Raw genomic sequence first — 24,327 nt, forward strand, 5'->3', positions numbered from 1 at the left:
TGATTTAACATTGCTAGTAGGCTATATTTCTATTATAAATGAATTAAATGAGTGCATTAGCATGTTGCTAGCCTGATTGTGTTGATTGTTAACGTGTAACTGTGGTCTTGTTCAGTTTCATTGAGTTAAAATGAGCATCAGTGACATCAGTAATTGACAGAAGATGTACCTCATATAACTGTGTGCAAATGGCATCGATGAAAGACACTTGCATGCTGGGAATTTTATCCTGCTTCTCCCTGTTCATCAGATCCTTGGGGAGAATGAAGTCACATGGTTAGTGTCATGTTGACCCGGTTCTGGACGTCATGAACCTGTGAAGTGAAGCGCTTACGATAGGCTCAATGTTTAGCTCCCGCCGCTCCTTATCGCCCTGTTCAAAGAACTCCGTGGCCACCAGCTCTGCGATCTGCAGAAACACATGTTATCTGTCTAGGGGTCATGAGGGGGTCATTTACGGAGCATTGACCTCCCGTTAATCGCTGAAGATGCATGTTTACCTTCTTCTGTACGGGCCAGGGTTTAGTAATGGCGGAGATATCACATGCTGTCATCAGCATCGACCTGCAGAACATCACAACATCATAAAGAACTAGAATGGACATTCCCTGAAGAAAATGTGAGTGGTGCTTGCCGTGGAAAAAGTCGCCACTCGGTTGCTAGGGTGTGTTGAGGCGGTTGCTTATGTGTTCTGGGTAGTTGCTAAGGTATGGCTAGGCGGTTGCTAGGGCATTCCGGGTGGTTGCTAGGGCATTGCTAGGCGGTTGCCATGGTGTTCTGGGTGGTTGCTAGGTGGTTGTTAGGGTATTCTGGGTGGTTGCTAGGGTGTTGCTAGGCGGTTGCTAAGGTATTCTGGGTGGTTGCTAGGCGGTTGCTATGGTGTTATGGGTGGTTGCTAGGTGGTTGTTAGGGTATTCTGGGTGGTTGCTAGGGTGTTGCTAGGCGGTTGCTAAGGTATTCTGGGTGGTTGCTAGGCGGTTGCCATGGTGTTCTGGGTGGTTGCTAGGTGGTTGTTAGGGTATTCTGGGTGGTTGCTAGGGTGTTGCTAGGCGGTTGCTAAGGTATTCTGGGTGGTTGCTAGGCGGTTGCTATGGTGTTATGGGTGGTTGCTAAGGTATTCTGGGTGGTTGCTAGGGCGTTGATAGGCCGTTTGCTAAGGTGTTCTGGTTGGTTGTTAGGGCTTTGCTAGGCTATTGCTAAGGTATTCTGGGTGGTTGCTATGGTGTTGCTAGGGTATTCTGGGTGGTTGCTAGGCAGTTGCTATGGTGTTATGGGTGGTTGCTAAGGTATTCTGGGTGGTTGCTAGGGCGGTGACAAGCCGTTTGCTACAAGCCTGTAGTGCTCCAGTCAGAAATTGAAGCTTTCGCGCCTCGATCGCCCCCCGGTGGCCGGTCCCAGTATAGCTCCTAAACCCCGCCTCTCCATGTATTTGAATGGGCGCGAGACACACTAAACAATTTAATTACACTTCAAATAATTGTTTCCTAAAGATGGTTTCTGTCATTTTAGTTAGTTTTTATTACAATAATTTCATTTCAAGTGTTCGTTTTTTAAATAAGTTTAGTTTTAGTGAGTTATTTGATGCTATAAAAACGGGGGATGTGACGTCATGATTGACAGCTGAGTTTGACGGCTTCTCTGAGTGAAGTCGTCACTGAGGCACTAACTGACTTTTTTCTGGATTTTTGGGAGGAGATTGGAGCTTTAGCTTTAATTTCTACATTTCCATAACTGTTTATTTCACACCAACATAATTAATTGTTCTGCATCTGCGAGAGTGTGGGCGGGCTTTTGATAATCGCGCCTCTACTTCCTGTTCTCTACTGCGCAACTCCGGTCCCGAGATGTCAGCGCCGTGAGCGGGCCTATGAAAGCTTCAACTTTGGTCAGCGGAAGTCAATGAAGTCGCGTCGTCCATATTTTTTTACGGTCTATGGTTTGCTAAGGTGTTCTGGTTGGTTGCTAGGGCTTTGCTAGGCAATTGCTGAGGTGTTCTGGGTGGTTGCTAAGGTGTTCTGGGTGGTTGCTAGGGTGTTATGGGTGGTTGCTATGGTGTTGCTAGGGTATTCTGGGTGGTTGCTAGGGCGTTGACAGGCCGTTTGCTAAGGTGTTCTGGTTGGTTGATAGGGCTTTGCTAGGCAATTGCTGAGGTGTTCTGGGTGGTTGCTAAGGTGTTCTGGGTGGTTGCTAGGGTGTTATGGGTGGTTGCTATGGTGTTGCTAGGCTATTCTGGGTGGTTGCTAAGGTATTCTGGTAGTTGCTAAGGTATGGCTAGGCGGTTGCTAGGGTGTTCTGGGTGGTTGCTAGGTGGTTGTTAAGGTATTCTGGGTGGTTACTAGGGCGTCGCTAGGCGGTTGGTTAGGGTATTCTGGGTGGTTGCTAGGGTGTTGCTAGGCAGTTGCTAAGGTATTCTGGGTGGTTGCCAGGCGGTTGCTATGGTGTTATGGGTGGTTGCTAGGGCGTTGATAGGCCGTTTGCTAAGGTGTTCTGGTTGGTTGTTAGGGCTTTGCTAGGCAATTGCTAAGGTATTCTGGGTGATTGCTAGGGTGTTCTGGGTGGTTGCTATGGTGTTGCTAGGGTATTCTGGATGGTTGCTAGGGCGTTGACAGGCCGTTTGCTAAGGTATTCTGGTTGGTTGCTAGGGCTTTGCTAGGCAATTGCTGAGGTGTTCTGGGTGGTTGCTAAGGTGTTCTGGGTGGTTGCTAGGGTGTTATGGGTGGTTGCTATGGTGTTGCTAGGGTATTCTGGGTGGTTGCTAAGGTATTCTGGTAGTTGCTAAGGTATGGCTAGGCGGTTGCTAGGGTGTTCTGGGTGGTTGCTAGGTGGTTGTTAAGGTATTCTGGGTGGTTACTATGGGCGTCGCTAGGCGGTTGGTTAGGGTATTCTGGGTGGTTGCTAGGGTGTTGCTAGGCGGTTGCTAAGGTATTCTGGGTGGTTGCTAGGCGGTTGCTATGGTGTTATGGGTGGTTGCTAAGGTATTCTGGGTGGTTGCTAGGGCGTTGATAGGCCGTTTGCTAAGGTGTTCTGGTTGGTTGCTAGGGCTTTGCTAGGCAATTGCTAAGGTATTCTGGGTGATTGCTAGGGTGTTCTGGGTGGTTGCTATGGTGTTGCTAGGGTATTCTGGGTGGTTGCTAGGCAGTTGCTATGGTGTTATGGGTGGTTGCTAAGGTATTCTGGGTGGTTGCTAGGGCGTTGACAGGCCGTTTGCTAAGGTGTTCTGGTTGGTTTGCTAGGGCTTTGCTAGGCAATTGCTAAGGTGTTCTGGGAGGTTGCTAAGGTGTTCTGGGTGGTTGCTATGGTGTTGCTAGGGTATTCTGGGTGGTTGCTAAGGTATTCTGGTAGTTGCTAAGGTATGGCTAGGCGGTTGCTAGGGTATTCTGGGTGGTTGCTAGGCGGTTGCTATGGTGTTCTGGGTGGTTGCTAGGTGGTTGATAAGGTATTCTGGGTGGTTGCTAGGGCGTTGCTAGGCAATTGCTAAGGTTTTCTAGGTGGTTGCTAGGCAGTTGCTAAGGTATTCTGGGTGGTTGCTAGGCAGTTTGTATTTGTCACAGATATACACAATACACACAATATATGCAAATTAGCATCCGGCAGTTTCTGTATGCTGGGGGCCCATACTTAATTTCTGCAATAAAACTTTGGTGTACTCAATATTTCCGGGTTCACCTCGTTGGCTACTAGACTATATAGCACACCATTCCAGAATAAGCCGCACGTTTTGACACCTCAAACGTGTGGGAGGAGAAGCGCGCCAAACTTTTGTGTGGAATAATAATAATAAGTATGGAGAATAACAATAGTGATGCACCACTAATTACAATCACACATCCCATAATGTTGAATCCCTGAACGTTGGACGCTCACCTGAGCAGATCTCGGTGATACTCGTCCTCCCATACGAACTGACTGTTCTTCGCCAGCTCGAAGAATTCGGCTCTTTTTCTGCAAAGACGTTAGCATTAGCATTAGCATCATGACCCAACATTAGGCTTTGCATTAGGTCTGAGTGGCTGTGCCTACTTCATGTAGAGAGCCAGGTCAGTGGCCAGAATAGCCTTCTCAATCATCTTCAGAGTCGCCTTGTACTCGTCCAGAGAAAGACTGCTCAGGATCTGATTACCCTGAGAGAAAGACAGAGAGAAACTACCTTTATCCATATCATCACGGTGAAACTAGCGCTGGCAATCGATTCAAATAAACGCATTAAAGCTACTAAAGTAATTCAGATCAAAAGCAGGTTTATTAGGCTGCTGTCCCTTTAAGACCTGATGCACATCCGACTTTACGTTCATTTCAGACTTAACTCTTTAAGACTGTTCAATGAGTATATTCGTATAATAATAATTTGTTACATTTATATAGCGCTTTTCTAGGCACTCAAAGCGCTTTACATATAGAAGGAGGGAATCTCATCCTCCACCACCAGTGTGCAGCACCACCTGATGATGCGACGGCAGCCATTTTGTGCCAGAACGCCCACCACACACCAGCTGATGGTGGAGAGGAGACAGACTGATGAAGCCAATAGTGTATATATATATATATATAAACTCACCTAAAGGATTATTAGGAACACACACTAATACTGTGTTTGACCCCCTTTGGCCTTCAGAACTGCCTTAATTCTACGTGGCATTGACTCAACAAGCTGCTGAAAGCATTCTTTAGAAATGTTGGCCCATATTGATAGGAGAGCATCTGCAGTTGATGGAGATTTGTGGGATGCACATCCAGGGCACGAAGCTCCCGTTCCACCACATCCCAAAGATGCTCTATTGGGTTGAGATCTGGAGACTGTGGCGGCCATTTTAGTCCAGTGAACTCATTGTCATGTTCAAGAAACCAGTTTGAAATGATTGGAGCTTTGTGACGGTGCATTATCCTGCTGGAAGTAGCCATCAGAGGATGGGGACATGGTGCTCATAAAGGGATGGACATGGTCAGAAACAATGCTCAGGTAGGCCGTGGCATTTAAACCATGCCTAATTGGCACTAAGGGGCCTAAAGTGTGCCAAGAAAACATCCCCCACACCATTACACCACCACCACCAGCCTGCACAGTGGGAACAAGGCATGATGGATCCATGTTCTCATTCTGTTTACGCCAAATTCTGACTCTACCATCTGAATGTCTCAACAAAAATCCAGACTCATCAGACCAGGCAACATTTTTACAGTCTTGGTGCAATTTTGGTGCAAATTGTCGCCTCTTTTTCCTCTTTGTAGTGGAGATGAGTGGTACCCGGTGGGGTCTTCTGCTGTTGTAGCCCATCCGCCTCAAGGTTGTGTGTGTTGTGGCTTCACAAATGCTTTGCTGCAGACCTCGGTTGTAACGAGTGGTTATTTCAGTCAAAGTTGCTCTTCTATCAGCTTGAATCAGTCGGCCCATTCTCCTCTGACCTCTAGCATCAACAAGGCATTTTCGCCCACAGGACTGCCGCATACTGGATGCTTTTCCCTTTTCACACCATTCTTTGTAAACCCTAGAAATGGTTGTGCGTGAAAATCCCAGTAACTGAGCAGATTGTGAAATACTCAGAGCGGCTCGTCTGGCACCAACAACCAAGCCACGCTCAAAATGTCTTAAATCTCCTTTCTTTCCCATTCCGACATTCAGTGTGGAGTTCAGGAGATTGTCTTGACCAGGACCACACCCCTAAATGCATTGAAGCAACTGCCATGTGATTGGTTGATCAGATAATTGCATTAATGAGAAATTGAACAGGTGTTCCTAATAGAGTGCCGAAGTTATGACGTCACTTTGTAGGCCAACCCGGAAGTTAGCGGCGCATGGGTTCCCTCGATCGAAAAGCCATGCATTTTCCCCAAAGACTTTTGGAAAATCGCAAAAAATAAGATCTATGTTCAACAAAGAGTTATGACCCTTACACGTTTTGTCTGTCAAGATAATCTTTACAAATTAATCCAAAATGTATAAATTTTGAAGCCTAAATAAAGCCGTCAGATGTAAAATGCTAACGGTAGGCTATAAACGGACTACAGCACACCATGGTCGCGGATCAACGTCATCATCAAGCTTCCTCAAACTTTATTTAAAAAACACGCTCGCTCAGTATGATCTGCGCTATGTATGAACACTTATCCACTTTTTCATGAGAAATATTGCCCCATTCGTTTTTTCCAAAAATGTTAGAAACTAATTTTGTTTATGCGTGCCTCTCTGAGATTTATCTTTTGTTGATGTTTTTTCAGACAATATGATTATCACTGTGATAACATTAAATGACATGAAACACAACCCAGTCTCTTTTTGTTAAATGCAAGTTTACGTATGATCAATAATACAAAAGTACAAGTAAAAGATATAATAAGCTACACATGAAATAAAGCAAACAATTCAGTCAAACATTCAAAGTCAGTGCTAGTCGGCTAACTTACAACTGCAACGTACAGTTATAGCCTAAAAATAAACAAGTAATGAAACTTCTCTTTGCACTCAGCCTAAACGATTTGCCAGGGAACAAATTATAGATCCATGAGACCAAAGATCGGCCGTTACAAGACGAATTATAGCTGGAGCCGCCACAGAGACATCAGAGCCAGCGGCAGACGTCAGAAGGACTAGCCGAGGAAAGTCTACTCTCGCCGGGTAAACAAGCGCGGAGCGCCGCTGACCCACTGGAGCTCACAACTCCGAAAACACCAGATAAAATGTTTAAATAGGCACTCGTCTTATAAATAAACCACAGATTTGAGCTTTAAACAACTACATTATCGACTGAAAAAGTCTTAAAACTACGTTTTGTCACACATTAACAGTAGATTATAACAAAAAAAGACGTGTTAACACAGCCCATGTCAGCCATTTTTCAACGAGACGAACATGTGAAGAGAGTAAACTCCAAATGTTCAAGCATCCAACTTTGCGCGAATAGCGCGATCTATTCACGCCACATAAGTTCTTCATAAGGCTGAAATAGCCTGGTTTAAACCAGACCGTTAGCCTGGTTTAAACCAGACCATTCTCAGTAGTAACTGAGTTATGGTCTGGCAAAGCTTCATAGACAAATCATTTCCAAAGGGGCGTCACCAACGGGCGTCGCTCAAATGCCTCTCGGCGCAATTGGATAGACCTAAAACCAATCAGAGCGATGAGGGAGATGACGTATGCAGAGCGACGGAGAAACATCTGACTGGCCGTTTCTCAATATGCGTTCTTGTCTGTACTTGTGTTCTCAAATAGGAAATGTCCCCGGTTTCCATTTCAGAAATCTGGTCACTTTACCTAAACCACATATTAATGTTTAATATATTATTTTTAAAATGTAAACGAAAAGAGGCATGGTGTTTTATACTTCGTTTTATTATAAATATATAAGATAATCAATGTAGGCCTAGCTACGCGTTGCCTGAACCACATTCGTGTGGCTATTATTATGTTTAATTATTATAATTTTTTTTATGAAATGAGGCAGTGGTGTTTTTTATGACATATTTCGTACGCGAACTTCTGACTTGCTTCCGTGACTTACCAAGTTTGACTCCGGAGAATGAACTCCCGAGGACGGGAGGAAACTAGTCCGTCTAGTCTGCTAATGGACAAGCAGCGTTCTTGACAGTATCACTCAGTATATATTTGTATATGTAGTGCAGGCAATGCATATTATCTTCAATGCATGTTTATAACAAAACGAAATATAAAAAACCCAGCCTCTTTTCGTTTACATTTAAAAAACACACACACACACACACACACACACACACACACACACACACACACACACACACACACACACACACACACACACACACACACACACACACACACACACACACACACACACACACACACACACACACACACACACACACACACACACACACACACACACACACACACACACACACACACACACACACACACACACACACACACACATAATATAGGCTATGATTATCACTGTAATAAATTAAATATGACACAAAACACAACCCAGTCTCTTTTTGTTAAATGTCAGTTTATGTGTGATCATCCATAGCAATCATAAAAGTATAAGTAAAAGGTATAAGAAGCTATACAATAAATAAAGCAATTCAGTCAAAGTCAGCGCTAGGAGACTACAACGGTAAAGTTTAATATCTTAAAAATATAAAGTTATGAAACTTCACTTTGCCCACAGACAAAACAATCTGTCTAGGAACAAATGATAGATTAATGAGAGCAAAGATCAGCCGTTAGATCTACACAAGACGAATCATATCTTGACATCAGAGCCAGCAGCAGACGGCAGAAGGACTGGCCGAGGAAAGGCGCCTCTCGGTGGGGTTGAGCAATTGAGCGCCGCTGATCCACTGGAGCTCACAACTCCGAAAACGGCAGATAAAATTTAAAAAAAGGCGCTCTCTTTATAAATAAACCACATATTTGAGCTTTAAACAACTACATTCACACCTGAAAAGGACTTAAAACTATATTTTGTAAAACATTAACACTACCAGAGGGCTCTCGCTAAGACCCATTCGTTTAGCCACCAAAGGGCCAAGCTGGTATCAGACTCTTGCCGAATCCAGTCGGTAAGACAGCGATAACATCTTTTTTAGATATGAAGGCTTCGAGTGTTGTTCTTTGCTCGGGTTTTAACGAAAAGGAAAAGTTTAAATCGCTTAAAACAGACGCGATAGCTGATTCGAACGAGTGATGCTCCACAGTAGCGGCAAATCTGCTTCAATGTCGCTGCGCTGTCGTCATCGTCTAAAGCCAGCCCCAACGTTTCTAATTGGTGCCGCGATTTCTAGGGTTTAGAAATGGGCTTGAATGGGGTCTTTGCCAGACTACTTGCAGAGCAAATCTAAATTTGCCGGAAGTTGTCTGGGTTTTCCCAGGCTAATAGACCGTAAAAAAATAGGCTGAAACGCGGGCTAGTGAGAGATTTCCTGTTTGTCACGATGACGTCTAAAGTCCCCGCCAAAGGATGTAGTCCCTTTTAGCAACTTGTTAGCAACCACCGTTTTTAATTTTTAAAAAATCACAAGCAGGTTTTAACTAATGTGTTTTATGTCATAGATCAAAACGTAAAAATATTTAGAGGCTTTGTTAACCACAGACCTTATTTCAGGCGATTTAGCAAAAACCCATTCAAAAAACCCATAGACTTTAGGGCGAGGGAACCGTAAGGGCTAAAATGCTAACTCACTTCCGCGTTTTGGCCTACAAAGTGACGTCATAACTTCAGCACTCTATAATCCTTTAGGCGAGTGTATATGGGGATGATTAGGAGGCCATGATGGACAGGGGCCAATTTGGCCAGAATGCCGGGGTTACACCCCTACTCTTTATCTTTAGGGGATTTTTAATGACCACAGAGAGTCAGGACATCGGTTTAATCTGAAGGACGGTGCTTGTTCCAGTATCGTGTCCCCATCACTGCACTGGGGTGCTATGACCACACAGACCCCAGGGTGAGCGCCCCCTACTGGCCTCACTAACACCTCCAGCAGAAGCCTAGTTTTCCCAGTTGGTCTCCCATCCAGGTACTGACCAGACTCAACCCTGCTTAGCTTCAGTGGGTCTTGGGCTACAGGGTGATATGGCTGCTGATTTAGTTTTTATCAGCATAATCATAATTCATAATGAGGAGCCGTCGATGGTGTTGCTTTGTAAATAAGCCCTTATTGTAACAAAAGCTATAGTTAATTACAAGAATATGTTAGTTTTAAGTTAGAAAGAGCTTTAAAATATGGAGCTTCTTGAATTATTGACTAAACAATCCCCCCATAACCACGCCCCCCCCAACAAAGCCCCGCCCCCTCTGGTGAGTACCAGCACTGATGATGATGACGCTCTTATTCATGCAAATGCTTTTAAACCATTCAAGCGCAACAAGACAGAAGAGAACTGTGAATGTCCTGACTATAACACACACTTGTTCCAAAAAGAGGTTTTCAGAGAACAACAATTTCTGGTTTTCAATGCTTTTCCTCAACAAGCACTGCAAGCAAACACTGAGATAATGTCCGCATGTTGCCATAACCACATTAAGCCCCTGGACCACGAGAGAAGCACAGAATTGAATTTGCTGAATGTGACTGAGAGTAATCATTCCCTGTGTGTAAGCGCTCCCTGAATACACTCAGATTGTCATTGCGTGCAAATCTTAGACATTGCTTTTACTGTGGATTTACAGTGCAGGAGTGAATGACTCTTATCGGCAGATAGAAGAGTCACAGGTCATCACAGGAATGATTAACGGGAAAGCATGTTTACAACACGCCACACTCCTTAATGACATTTGCAAACATGCTTTAAAGTGCACTCACACATGCTTTTGTGTGTTATGTAAGGTTTAGGTTCACTGGAGCATTTCTGTTCATTAACAACCCCTAATATATACACATACATTGATAAATATATATATCGGTCTGTCCATAAACTACTCACTGGACTGTTGAGGATCATGAGACACTGGTCAAAGTGGTGATGCTCCATTGTGGAGTGGCAGTACAGCTGGGCCAGTGGATGGTCACTCCTGTGAAAACAGCCAGATATACTCCATCACTCGCATTTTTACACGGTCGGTAACATCACTAAACGAAAGCACTAACCTTTTGATGTAGGAGTTGTTGACACCTCTGTGATCCAAATCATGGCTCAATGTTGCGATCATTAACGCTAACATCTCCAAATCACTCAGATTATTCTGTCAACGAAAAACACAGTTTTATTATAATATCACAACAACTTTGAAAGACAATAATGCGAGTCAGGGATTGGTTAATGCCTTGAAAAGTACTGTAAAATACAGCCATGCTACATACAGTATGTATGTAAAGCCAAATAACTTTAGGAACGTTTCCGGTAAACAAGCAAACTAATTATGAACATAGCTGCAAGCAAAATCATCTGTAAAATATAGCATTTAATTGCATATGTTTATTGTAATTAGTGGCAATTTAATATTTTTTGTTCAGTTATAGCGCCACCAACAGGCGCAATCCCACCACTTTGTTGTGTCCTCAGAGTGCGCCCATAAATAAGTGCACCAAATTTGGTGAAAATATCTCATTTTGTTTAGGAATTATGTACAGTATACTGTATGTATGAGTATATAAAAAAATTACCCATGCACGACTTTGATTGCATTTTTTGCCACTTACTATAAAATTTTTATTTAGCCAACGACTTATATTTTCAAATTTCCCACAGTGGTTTCATTTCGATCGGACTAGCGGTTTCGAAGATATTCGTGAACATTGTTGTAACGCTAAATCGCAACGTTGCACAAACCATAAGGCGAAACCTAGCATGTTTGGTATCGCTGGACTCGGCATGTATTCAGGAATTCAGGTATTCAACCACATGAAAAGTTATGAGCATATGAATATTTGATTGCACAACTAGGTGGCGCTGTCTTGAAACTTCTCAGGCTCTTTCAGGGCATCGTTCCGACGACCCACACTGAGTTTCGTAATGATACGCTATTGCGTTCAAAAAATACGCCATTTTTCTACAAAATGCAAAATGGATGACGCCCAAAATGGCCGATATGGTAAAATTGAATATCATTCAACTCGCCATGCTACCCTGAATCCAACAAGACCAGTTTTTTTTGGCCAAACCGTTCGTAAGTTATAAGCAAAAATAGCCATTTTTACTATCTCCAAACCAGTAGGTGGCGCTGTGGCCTCAGGTCATGCCTTTGATAGCTTTGACCAAAGCCTCGCGTCCAATTTGGCATGCTCGTCTTCGAATTTGTTTGCGCCTTATTCGAGAATGGTTGGGTTTATCAAAAGCTTTTGATAACTTTTTACCAAATATATAACTTTTGATAAATTGATTACTTTTTATCAATCTGAAGATGATCTGATTTGATTTTCATGAAAATTGGAGCAACCGTCTAGGAGGAGTTTGAAAAAGTCGTTTTTATGGCGGGAAAAGTGTAATGATGGAAAATGACGTCATAGGGTGCAATCGAATCGTATTGAGCCAAGGAATCAGAGGACATTTTGTTTCTAGCCTCTACGGTTCAAAAGTTATTAGCATAAATGTACGTGAAATTTTGGACAGGTGGTGGCGCTAGAGGGATTGAGTTAGAGACTCCAAATTTGGTGTGGTGTATGTTTGATCTGTCCTTTATCAGTGTGCCAAATTTCACAACTTTCCCACAAGCGGTTCTATGGGCAGAAGAGCGGCCAAAGATGAACGCCAATGATTACAATAGAAGTTCTCGATGCGTAAATAACAAATAATTCACAATAATCTCAGGCCATTGCAAGACTTTCCCATTCAAAGAAAGCATGCATTTTCTATCAGTCCACGCAAGTGTATAAATGCAAATGATTAACTACGGCTGTAAACAACAGAAGACTTTTATAGTGGAACGCACAATAAAACCGTTCCGCTAGTTTCATTTGTGCTTAACTGGCTTCTCTATAAAAGGATTTTCAAGAGAGCATGCACAACAACTGCACACCTCGCTGTAGGTCAGCAAGTTTTCAGGAAGTTATCAGGGCCACTGACCTGAACGCGGCCAGACTTCAGCACGGCGAACATGCACTGCGAGGTGTTGAAGGCGTGGCGCCAGTTGTGGTAGACCACGTTCTTCCTGTAGTTCTTCTTCACGCTCAAGATCCACTGGCACAAACTCTGGAACAGGGACGGGTTAACACGAGTTACTCTGATAGCTATAAAGATGTGTGCTAAAAGCTAAACCCCTACAAAAGGTGATCTGTGTGTTAGCCTGTGATTGATCTGTACTGTGGCGGCCCTTCATTCACTCAGTCAGGGGTAAATCACACCCAGTAAACCAATAAAAGAGGCAGACTTCATGTCGTGCCAGGAAGATACCTCGCCTGAAGGCCTGAAGGCCATAAAAAGAGCCGGTCAAACACAGCAAAGCCTGGAAATGATGCTTCAAACTGCACACTGCATTTTCTCCTTTATTAAAGGGCTTTCAGAAACATTTGGGTGAACAGATGTTTTTGCTCAACTACTGGGGGAAAAACAAAGCTCTTCATCTTATGTATCGCTCATCAAACACACACAAACCTATGCTCTGTGTAGAAGATATATTTTGTTATAAGATCCTCAAATTCTTAAAGAGCACCTATCATGGAATTTTGAAATGTACCTTTCATGTAGTGTGTAACATAGATCTAAGTGAACAAAAACATCCTGCATAGTTTGAAATATGACAGTGCACCTTATATAGAGTTATTTTCTTTCAAAAGTAAGAGTCGACTCGGAGTCATTTTTAAGAATCGTTAGAAGACCGAAGCTTTTTCTCTGACTAGATGACGTCAACTTGTCAAGTTATTTGAATACGATACGCCCACTTACTGCGCTCCAAGACGCCAGTGAAAACTAGAAAACATCATGGCCACGAGACGCCAGTGAAAACTAGAAAACATCATGGAGACGAGACGCCAGTGAAAACTAGAAAACATCATGGAGACGAGACGCCAGTGAAAACTAGAAAACATCATGGAGACGAGACGCCAGTGAAAACTAGAAAACATCATGGAGACGAGACGCCAGTGAAAACTAGAAAACATCATGGAGACGAGACGCCAGTGAACACTAGAAAACATCATGGAGACGAGACGCTGTGAAAACTAGAAAACATCATGGCCACGAGACGCCAGTGAACACTAGAAAACATCATGGAGACGAGACGCCAGTGAAAACTAGAAAACATCATGGAGACGAGACGCCAGTGAAAACTAGAAAACATCATGGAGACGAGACGCCAGTGAAAACTAGAAAACATCATGGAGACGAGACGCCAGTGAAAACTAGAAAACATCATGGCCACGAGACGCCAGTGAAAACTAGAAAACATCATGGCCACGAGACGCCAGTGAAAACTAGAAAACATCATGGCCACGAGACGCCAGTGAAAACTAGAAAACATCATGGAGACGAGACGCCAGTGAAAACTAGAAAACATCATGGCCACGAGACGCCAGTGAAAACTAGAAAACATCATGGAGACGAGACGCCAGTGAAAACTAGAAAACATCATGGAGACGAGACGCCAGTGAAAACATCATGGCGACGAGACGCCAGTGAAGACTAGAAAACATCATGGAGACGAGACGCCAGTGAAAACTAGAAAACATCATGGAGACGAGACGCCAGTGAAAACTAGAAAACATCATGGAGACGAGACGCCAGTGAAAACTAGAAAACATCATGGAGACGAGACGCCAGTGAACACTAGAAAACATCATGGAGACGAGACGCCAGTGAAAACTAGAAAACATCATGGAGACGAGACGCCAGTGAAAACTAGAAAACATCATGGCCACGAGACGCCAGTGAAAACTAGAAAACATCATGGAGACGAGACGCCAGTGAAAACTAGAAAACATCATGGAGACGAGACGCCAGTGAAAACTAGAAAACATCATGGCCACGAGACGCCAGTGAAAACTAGAAAACATCATGGAGACGAGACGCCAGTGTACACTAGAAAACATCATGGACACGAGACGCCAGTGAAAACTAGAAAACATCATGGCCACGAGACGCCAGTGAAAACTAGAAAACATCATGGAGACGAGACGCCAGTGAAAACTAGAAAACATCATGGAGACGAGACGCCAGTGAAAACTAGAAAACATCATGACCACGAGACGCCAGTGAAAACTAGAAAACATCATGGACACGAGACGCCAGTGAACACTAGAAAACATCATGGACACGAGACGCCAGTGAAAACTAGAAAACATCATGGAGACGAGACGCCAGTGAAAACTAGAAAACATCATGGACACGAGACGCCAGTGAAAACTAGAAAACATCATGGAGACGAGACGCCAGTGAAAACTAGAAAACATCATGGAGACGAGACGCCAGTGAAAACTAGAAAACATCATGGACACGAGACGCCAGTGAAAACTAGAAAACATCATGGAGACGAGACGCCAGTGAACACTAGAAAACATCATGGCCACGAGACGCCAGTGAAAACTAGAAAACATCATGGAGACGAGACGCCAGTGAACACTAGAAAACGTCTAAGGTTACGTATGTAACCTCTGTTCCCTGAGAACAGGGAACGAGCGCTGCGTCTAGCTGACGCTATGGGGAACGCCCTCGGCGTGACTGGTGTCTGAAGCTACTATCGAATCACGGCAAAGTCTTTGACCGACGTCAGCCCATGACGTCATCAACGTGCGACCCGGAAGTATAAAAGGGCGCCGTGCCAACACATACACATCTTCTCGTCTGAAGGGACTGTATGGCAGATAGGCCCTGAAGCATGGCAACGCGACGCAGCGCTCGTTCCCTGTTCTCAGGGAACAGAGGTTACATACGTAACCTTAGACGTTCCCTTTCGAAAGGGAACTCTCGCTGCGTCTAGCTGACGCTATGGGGAACGATATACCAACGCCGCCATGCTGAGGGGAGTGTCTGCCCATTGGCAGTGACAACTGTCAACTCAAGTAATTCATAGAAAAACCTGAGCGACTCCCCCTCAGGTCCTGGGCTGACAGTGACAGCACTCCCTACGGTCATAGCCCAAGCTATACAACTAAACGGAACCCTAACGCACTGCGTGGAGTTCCATCCAGACAGCTCCAAGGCCCGGGACCACTACTTCCAATGAAGGGGTCCCTTCAAGGGAATGTGGCTAGGGGACCCGAAGGAACCCCAGCCAGTCACTACTCGGGAAAAAGTTCTCCCGAGTGCCACCAGGGAGGCCTGACCTGGTGCCCTAAGTGTTATGGACACTTCGGTTTAGCCAACCCTGTCTGTTCAAAACAGAGCCTCTGGATGGTGCCCAAAGGGCGTCCAAGCTAAGGGACTGAAACACAGGCAGTCTTACTTAGCCCGGAACTCAGAGACGGGTTATCCAAGAGAGCAACACTCAGCGTAGTGCTTTTCAACCCTTGCTATCGAGGGGAGTCTGCCTGCTCAAATCAAGGATCTACCAGGTGCTTGTGTTTCAAAGCAGTAGGGAGGCCGAAAGGGCCTAAGGACTGATCTAACAGGGAGGCCTCATGAGAGGCCTACGACCGTCTGACCAGGCTCAGGCGGCTGAGCACTCATAGACGACCCTCATTGAGGGGAGCAGCTGAGCCTGCCTGGCGAGTAACCTCCAGCTATAGGCCCAACTACCACAAGTTCTCACAGAGAACTGGTAATCAAAGTGCCTAGCTCAGGAACTTCAACTTCAAGGAGGCCCTGTGGGCCTACTACTTGATAGCGGGTATTCCAGGGAGGCCTATAGAGGCCTACTACCTAACCGCAAGCCATGCTGGAAACCCAAGCATCCAGGCTCGGGACTCCGTCCTCAGGGAGGCCTTAGTGAGGCCTACTACCTGACAGCAATACCGCCTGCTGAGGTTACCCTTGTTTTCTCAAGGAGGCCTAATGGAGGCCTACTACTTGACAGTCAAGCTACGCAGGCTAGTCGGGCATCCTGTTTAAGGAACCCGTCCTCAAGGGAGGCCTATTAAGGCCTACTACCTGATAACCAGCCTTTAGGGAGGCCTGGAGAGGCCTACTACCTGATTGCAATACGTGCTAAATGACTGGGTCCCAGGAACACCTTAGGGAGGCCTGATGGGGCCTACTACCTCGTTCGAGTGACCACCATCTGGGACTCGACAGTCAAGCTACGCAGGCTTTTCGAGCATCCTGATTAAGGAACTCGCCCTCAAGGGAGGCCTATTAAGGCCTACTACCTGATAAGCAGCCTTTAGGGAGGCCTGGAGAGGCCTGCTACCTGTTTGCAATGCGTGCTAACTGTTTCAGATGACTGGACCCCAGGAACACCTTAGGGAGGCCTGATGAGGCCTACTACCTTGTTCGAGTCAGGGAGGCCTATTAAGGCCTAGAATTAACAGCAGGCTTTCAGGGAGGCCTGATGAGGCCTACAACCTGCCTCTGAGAGCGACCACAATCTGGGAACTCACCCTCAGGAAAGCCTAGTAAGGTCTTAGTGTTAACAGCAGGCCTTTCAGGGAGGCCTGATGAGGCCTACAACCTGCTTCTGGTAGTGATCACAACCTGAGAGCTCACCCTCAAGGAGGCCTAGTAAGGCCTTACACCTACCAGCGGGCCTTCGGGGAGGCCTGATGAGGCCTACAACCTGATAGCCTCCAGGCTAGCTGTCCTGATGCGCACATCGGTACATACCTCCAGTGAGGCCTTGTTTGAGGCCTTCCAACTGATAATGCGCCTTGTTCAAGAGGCCTACTGAGGCCTACAATTGACAGCCGACCTTCAGGAGAGCGTATTACCCCTATTTAACCTGATAGCCAGCTAGGCTAGTAGTACCTTGATGCTTAAGCATTGTCACCTGCCTTACTAGAGGCCTGATAAGGCCTACCACTGTCACCGTTTACTCTTGAGAACGGTGCAATCCTTCCTGCTAACTGGGACAGCCATATTGAAAAATGTGGGTTGTAGTAATATTAGACCCTACGGCTCGTTTTCATGGAGGCCTGCTGAGGCCTAACACATGATAGCTACCCATTACTATGGGGACCCGTTCCAGGGAGGCTTGTAGAAGCCTACAAGCTGTACGAGTTTCGCAAAAAACGAGAAATAACTGCCAGACAAACAAACTGACTGCTATTAAAACCAACGACTCTCAATGAGAGGAGGCCTCCGATCTAAGTACAACAAAAAAGGTGACGGTGCCTCAGCAACGCGCCTCCTTCATCCACATACCAACTGACGCCGTAGCGCTCAGTCGTAACAGAGACAAACTAATCCAACCTGCAGTGGCTTAGGGAACCGAAGACACATAGTAACCCTAGGCGGTAGACAAACACTACATTCTATCAGAAAAGTGTGCTACCGCCTAGTAATCCGCAAACATTTCAAAAGAAAAGAGCGGCGGCCTAAACACTACTCTCAAAATGAGAGGAGGCCCATCTTCTGATAACCGTAAGCGGTGGCCTATCTGGCGCCATCTTGACCAACCAGGGAAAGCCAACACACGCTCACAAACATAGCCCAGATAATGGTGCTGTGTTAAAGCCTAACTAAGCAGGGGAATAGACAGTTCTCTCTGATGAATACCCAACTCTATACAGGAACCTAGGGTCTGTAAGAAATACATATTTTTAGTATAACACACAAAAATGACCACTCTCACCTGCGGCATGCTGAGCGAAGACTCATTGTGCGGTTCTCACCACCATGTTCTACCGCCCTTGAATGCCTGAAAGGGGCGTTCTCACTGAGCAAGTCCGGGCGGGCCACCAGAACATAGTTCTACTCACCATAGGCCCGCCTCAGGCCTGATGTAAGAAGCGCCTGGGTAAAAGTCATTAAAAAGGAAAAAGGAGAGGGCTATGATGTAATCGCCCTCAAGGGAAGTGATCCATCACCAACGCCTTCGTTGAGAACGTTTGTCCTGGATCACCTCCCTTACATCCTTTTTCCAGCGGGAATCCCATCTCCTCTGTACCCTGCTCCTCCAAGGAGGGGGGGGCACGAGAGGAGACGCTAGCACTCTGGTCCTGCCTACGGTCCTCAGACCGTGAAGGACCAGGTCCCGCCTGCCTGGGTGGGGGCGCGGATCTCAGCGGTATGCATGTTTTATTCTTAAATGCCGCTGAGCGCGCCTTCGCCTCCCTGAACTTTCCAACCACCGCCTACACGGAGGTGCCGAAAAGTTCAGTAGGCGAAACCGGCGAATCGAAGAGAAAACCCCTTTTCTCTCTCCCCGATATAAGCCAGGCCCAACCACAGATGCCTCTCCGTAACCACCATAGCCGCCATAGAGCGGCCGATAGCAGCAGCAGTCTGCTTGGTGGCCCGGAGAGACAGATCTGTGGTGCGGCGCAGCTCAGCAACCGCCTCAGGGGACAGCCCGGCCCCCTGGTCGAGATCCTCCAGCAGGTCCGCCTGGTACGCCTGAAACACCGCCATGGTGTGAAAAGCAGCACCAGCCTGACCCGCTGCCGTGTATGCCCCTGCCATTAAAGCACATCGTGATTTAGAAAGGCAGAGTTTGAGCTCTTCAGTGTTGATGCCCACGAAACGCGAGAAAAGTTCGCAAACTTTCCTCGCCAGTCGGTAGCCTCAACACATATCCATATTCCCCTATCCCCTCGACATCAGCGAAGTTAAAACGCTGATGTTGATGAACATTGGGTAGAATATGGATTCTTCCATGCCCTCTCGATCTCTGTAAGAAGATCAAGAAGGAATGGAAGGCTCATCTGAGCTGATGGTTTATGGCCAAGGAGAAATCGATCGTGCAATCTACCACGAGCGATCTCTCCTCTATCGCGCCAACATGGCAGCAGCAGCCTGCCCGTAGCACGTTCCATAACATTCATCAGCTCAGCATACACGGTCAAGGTGGCTGAGAGGATTCATACCACTCTCACCAGCCATCCCTAAGAGCACTTGCTGTTTAGTCTCGTTAGCCGCCAGATCGTCGCGACGATCGGCGAGCTGCATCTGAGAACCCATGATGTATGCCAACGCTCAGCCTCAGCTTGAGCGGGACAGCATCATCCAGTCCCAGATGCCAAACTTTCTTCCCTCAGGAAAAAAGCCAGACTAGAGTGGAGCGATCTCAGATTGAAAAACCACTCACACTCACACACAAACAACTTCAAATGAACTTGACTGTGCATGCTCTTGATCCCAGGCAGTAAATACACACTCGTGTGTATTAATAATTGAATTTGTTTTACCTTAACTCGTATAGCAGTTCAAACAGACAGTCCCTGAAGACGAGAAAGATGTGTATGTGTTGGCACGGCGCCCTTTTATACTTCCGGGTCGCACGTTGATGACGTCATGGGCTGACGTCGGTCAAAGACTTTGCCGTGATTCGATAGTAGCTTCAGACACCAGTCACGCCGAGGGCGTTCCCCATAGCGTCAGCTAGACGCAGCGAGAGTTCCCTTTCGAAAGGGAACATCATGGCCACGAGACGCCAGTGAAAACTAGAAAACATCATGGAGACGAGACGCCAGTGAAAACTAGAAAACATCATGGCCACGAGACGCCAGTGAACACTAGAAAACATCATGGCCACGAGACGCCAGTGAAAACTAGAAAACATCATGGCCACGAGACGCCAGTGAAAACTAGAAAACATCATGGAGACGAGACGCCAGTGAGCACTAGAAAACATCATGGCCACGAGACGCCAGTGAAAACTAGAAAACATCATGGAGACGAGACGCTGTGTTCTGAAGTGCGACTCAAAAGCAAACCTTTTTCATCTGCCAAAGGATGAGCATTTGAAGACTAAGTGGCTTGAAGACAAACCATACATCGTCGCGATTGTGTGTTTATTAGTCTTCAAATGTCTCTATTTGCATGTTTCGCGATCTCAGGAAGCTCATGATTAGGCGCATTTTGAGGAAGTATTGAATCAAAAATACTCCTCTGTTTAGAAATTTGACACAGACATATGAGAATCTATCAATATGTCTCCTTATCTGCACACTTTTGAACTAAAAGCCCTGAGGGATGTTGATTTGTCGCGAGTCTTCGTCAGGAGAATAGAGGAGTTTTTTTATGAATGAGATCAGCTGAGGCTCATATTACAATCAAACGGTACAGACGCGGTTTTCATATTCATAACTCCTGACACATATTAACAAATTACTGTCACTATAAGACTTTGATGGGCGTTCCGTTTCCGAAAATATCTGCACAGACTATACCAATCACAACTGACTGGGTCATCGGTAGCCTGGATGCCAGCCGAATTTAGCCCCGCCCACAATTTTTTTTGCTCGGGCAATTCGGTCTGGACTCGCTCCATAGAGGAGTAATTATGCCCGAACAGAAACTGTTCGGACCAATGAAATCATCAGGGCGGGCTTTAGACGATGATGGACAGATGATCAACATTAACGTAATCATCCACGTCATCGAAGGCTCTTGGGTTGAATTTGCTCTTATCCTAAACGGAGAGCTTGTTCGTATATGCATTCACCTTCACTATTTCTCTCAGAAACGATGATCGTGTTGGTAAGTACTCTGTGTATCCTTAAATTATTTTATTACTGGCAAAGATCGTTCACACTCATGTTTTTCTTGTAACGTTACTTAATCATGCGTGCGTGCAGACAGGGTTTCCAAGTGTTTTTGCAATGTCGCGCACAATTGCTACTCAAAACTATAGCCCAAAACAATAACTTTCCGGGGGGTTCTCCGGAAAAAAATGGCGTTTGGTTGGCAAAATATGTTATTTTGGCAAGGTTGCCTGCTAAAATTCGCATTCCTGGGTTTATATAATCACATAATTGGGGTCGCTTCAACCCGCGGACATGGAGAAAAACACGGACTTGGCAACACAGGTCAGTTGAGTTCTGTTGACATTTGACAACTAACGTTACGCGTCGCTCCGTTGCTCTGATTGGTTGTGGGTCTCTCCAATTGAGGTCTTTCCTGGCTCGGTTGAAACACGCCCCATAATCAAAGCTCAATGGAGCGGTACCAGACTCATATTCTGACTAGAATTGAGTATGGCCACGCCAGGCTAGGTCATCGGACCAATCAGCGCAGATTAGCGTCACGCAAAGGCGGGGTTTTGAAAAGTCAATCACTAAAGGAATCATTTGAGAATCGCTGTCAAAACAGGTCAAAATAAATGCATATTATAAGAAAACTAAAGTCTTTTGTGTCATTGCATGCATGCAAAACTGTTGTTGGGGACTTCTAAAACAATATTTGGAACATTTTAAATGCCATAATAGGTGCTCTTTAAAATATGTTGCATAGTCCACCTAAAAGTGACTCGACCACTGTATGAGGTTTCCATGTTCATTTTTGGGTGGACTATCTGTGTAATTTTGGAAGAAAACCCTGGTGTTGTTGAGAGCACGGTTGCTATGGGATGTGATTTCAAGAGTCCTCTGATTGCCTTTTAACTATTTGTTAAGTGTTTGAATGGGAGTCATGGCGTAAGTGATGGATTCAAGCCATTTTAGAACAACTAATGGCCGTTTTTAAGCATGTTATTACATATACCTGGCCAGGATTCATACAATAAACACAGTAATACTAATGTAATGAGGTCACAGGTGTGTGTTTGTTTTTTATTTTCTGAAGAAACGTGTTGCTGTTGTTCTGAAGTTGCTAAGGCGTTCATAGAGTTGGGGAAAAACAACTTATAAACCTTTAGAGGGGTCCAATAATGTCCCTTTTTACAAGATCTCTGATGTGTGTGAGTGTTTATGTTAAGTTTTAGCTCAAAATACCCCACAGATAATTTTTATAGCATGTTAAAATTGTTACTTTTTGAGGGTGAGCAAAAATGCACCGTTTTTGTGTGCGTCCCTTTAAATGCAAATGAGATGCTGCTCCCCGCCCCCTTTCAGGAAGAGGGCGGAGCTTCAAGAGCTTGTGTTAGCAGCTCATTCTGAAAATGTCGCCTTTTATGATCAATCCAGAGTCGGACAATGATGGAGAGACTCCAGAAGAAGAGACAACATGTAGAACGAGACAGGACGCTTCTGATTGGTTAGTTGATGAGTTTATGAGCTAACCATCTTCAGTCATTGATTAGCATATATTCAAGTCGAGTCAAGTTTATTTATATAGCACTTTTTACAATGCAGATTGTTTCAAAGCAGCTTCACAGTGTTAAACAGGAAAATAATGCAACAGAATGCAATTATCTGTCATGATACTCTATAAAGCGCTGGTGTGGGGTAAGATGAGCCAGAGAATATCTGCTGATGAAGAGAGAACAGGGATAGTTTAGTGTAATTGCGGTTATGACTGATGATGTCATCTTGCTTTATGACATGCTATTGCGTTTTTGTTCGTACTGTATCAATAAATGTGAGCGACTCGACTACAGCAACTCTTCCTCTTCTCCACATGCTCCCGGGGGCGGGGTTTATGTGAATGTTAGGGGTAGTGATGTCACTAACTCGTTGTAGTCCCTACCAGCCGTTTGTTGTAGTCCTTAAAAAGCATTTTCTTATTATTATTATTGTTACTACTGTAATCATTAATTATTAATGACATTACTGTCGCCGTCCTCACAGTGTTATCGTCGCCATCTTTAGCATTGCTATTGTTTTTACTACTATTGTTATTATTATTGTTATTATATTATTATTGATATTAGTATTGCAACTGTACTGTCAGTACAGAATATTATCATCACCATATTTAGTATTACTATTATTACTGTTGATATTATTATTGATATAAATGTTATTATTATTGATTTTTTTTCTGTCAATACACTTTTTTTTTTTTCTGTCAACACATTATCTTTTTTTATTTTTATTTATTTATTTATTATTATGTATTATGTATTATGTATATATATATATATATATATATATATATATATATATATTTAATGTATAATTATAATTTATTATTTTTGTATGAGTACTGGCCTACTACTGTTGTTATTGTCATTATCATTATTATCAATGTCATCTATTATTATTATTGATATTACTATTGCCGTCAACACACCTTATCACCATCTTTAGTATCATTATTGTATTATTACTGTTATTATTATTACTGATATTGCTGTTGCTGCCATCACAAAATATTATCATTATTATTATACATGCTATTACTATTTAAATACTTCCACTATTACTATTATTATCTGTCATTTCTGCTTTATATTTTTCATTGCTGTTATTATTACTGCTGTTTTATTGTTGTTTTTGTGTTTTGTTGTTGCGCTCTGTGTTCACCCTATGTTGTAAGTTTAGCACTCCTAAAAAAAAAAAAAAAAAAAAAAACACGTTTTCTTTAAAAGAAAAGATCTCCCTTTGCTTTGAACTTTGAGCGTCGTAACTCAGCAGATGTTGTTTATGCTCAAACCATAATCAAACCAGCCCTTTAAAGACAGACTTACTACGAGTTCTGCTGTTGTTAATCGATGGTACATGCTTTTGTTGAAGCCATCCATTCGCATTATTTCAATGTATTTTTAAAGCAATCGCGAATTTGTGGTGGAAAAACTACATTACCCATGATGCTGTGCAGAAAATTCCACCAATCAGAGCCGCAGCGAGCAAATCAAGCCAAAACAGCTCTTTAGCTCCGCCTACTAAGCGACTTGGTTTCCCCAAACAAATTCAAATGAATAGTTCTATGTTTCTATGTCACTTTTAATTTGATTATGCGGTTCGCAATGCATAATGGGATTGTAGTTCTTTCCTTCACTACACTTGTATTTTTGTGTGATTTTTTAATATTTAATGCTGTGATTCACTTGGTTCATGACACAAACATTTTCCATATATGGGAAAAAATGAATGGAAAAATACCACTGCTGGAAAAGTGGGCGGGAACTAACACATTATTTAGTACATAAAGCAGCTGTTTTGGGAGTTGATTTCTATTTGACCCCATTATAATCTATAACAGTAATGTGAATAATATGAGTC

General features: G+C 44.3%; 1 protein-coding gene across 2 annotated transcripts in view; it reads right to left on the reverse strand.

Moving 5' to 3' along the window:
* pde5ab (phosphodiesterase 5A, cGMP-specific, b) overlaps positions 1-24,327 on the reverse strand; it is a gene marked incomplete at its 5' end in the record, with an annotated part of 95,925 nt that overhangs the window by 7,451 nt on the left and 64,147 nt on the right. For both annotated transcript variants that reach the window (XM_079810945.1, XM_079810946.1), the window contains 8 exons: positions 170-253; positions 335-409; positions 501-564; positions 3,865-3,942; positions 4,021-4,121; positions 10,400-10,487; positions 10,564-10,658; positions 12,479-12,604. In XM_079810945.1, the coding sequence (XP_079667071.1) occupies positions 170-253; positions 335-409; positions 501-564; positions 3,865-3,942; positions 4,021-4,121; positions 10,400-10,487; positions 10,564-10,658; positions 12,479-12,604 (711 nt within the window). The remainder of the gene's footprint in view (positions 1-169; positions 254-334; positions 410-500; positions 565-3,864; positions 3,943-4,020; positions 4,122-10,399; positions 10,488-10,563; positions 10,659-12,478; positions 12,605-24,327) is intronic.

Source organism: Gobio gobio (assembly GCF_949357685.1).
Source record: "Gobio gobio genome assembly, chromosome: 2".
NCBI lineage: Eukaryota > Metazoa > Chordata > Actinopteri > Cypriniformes > Gobionidae > Gobio > Gobio gobio.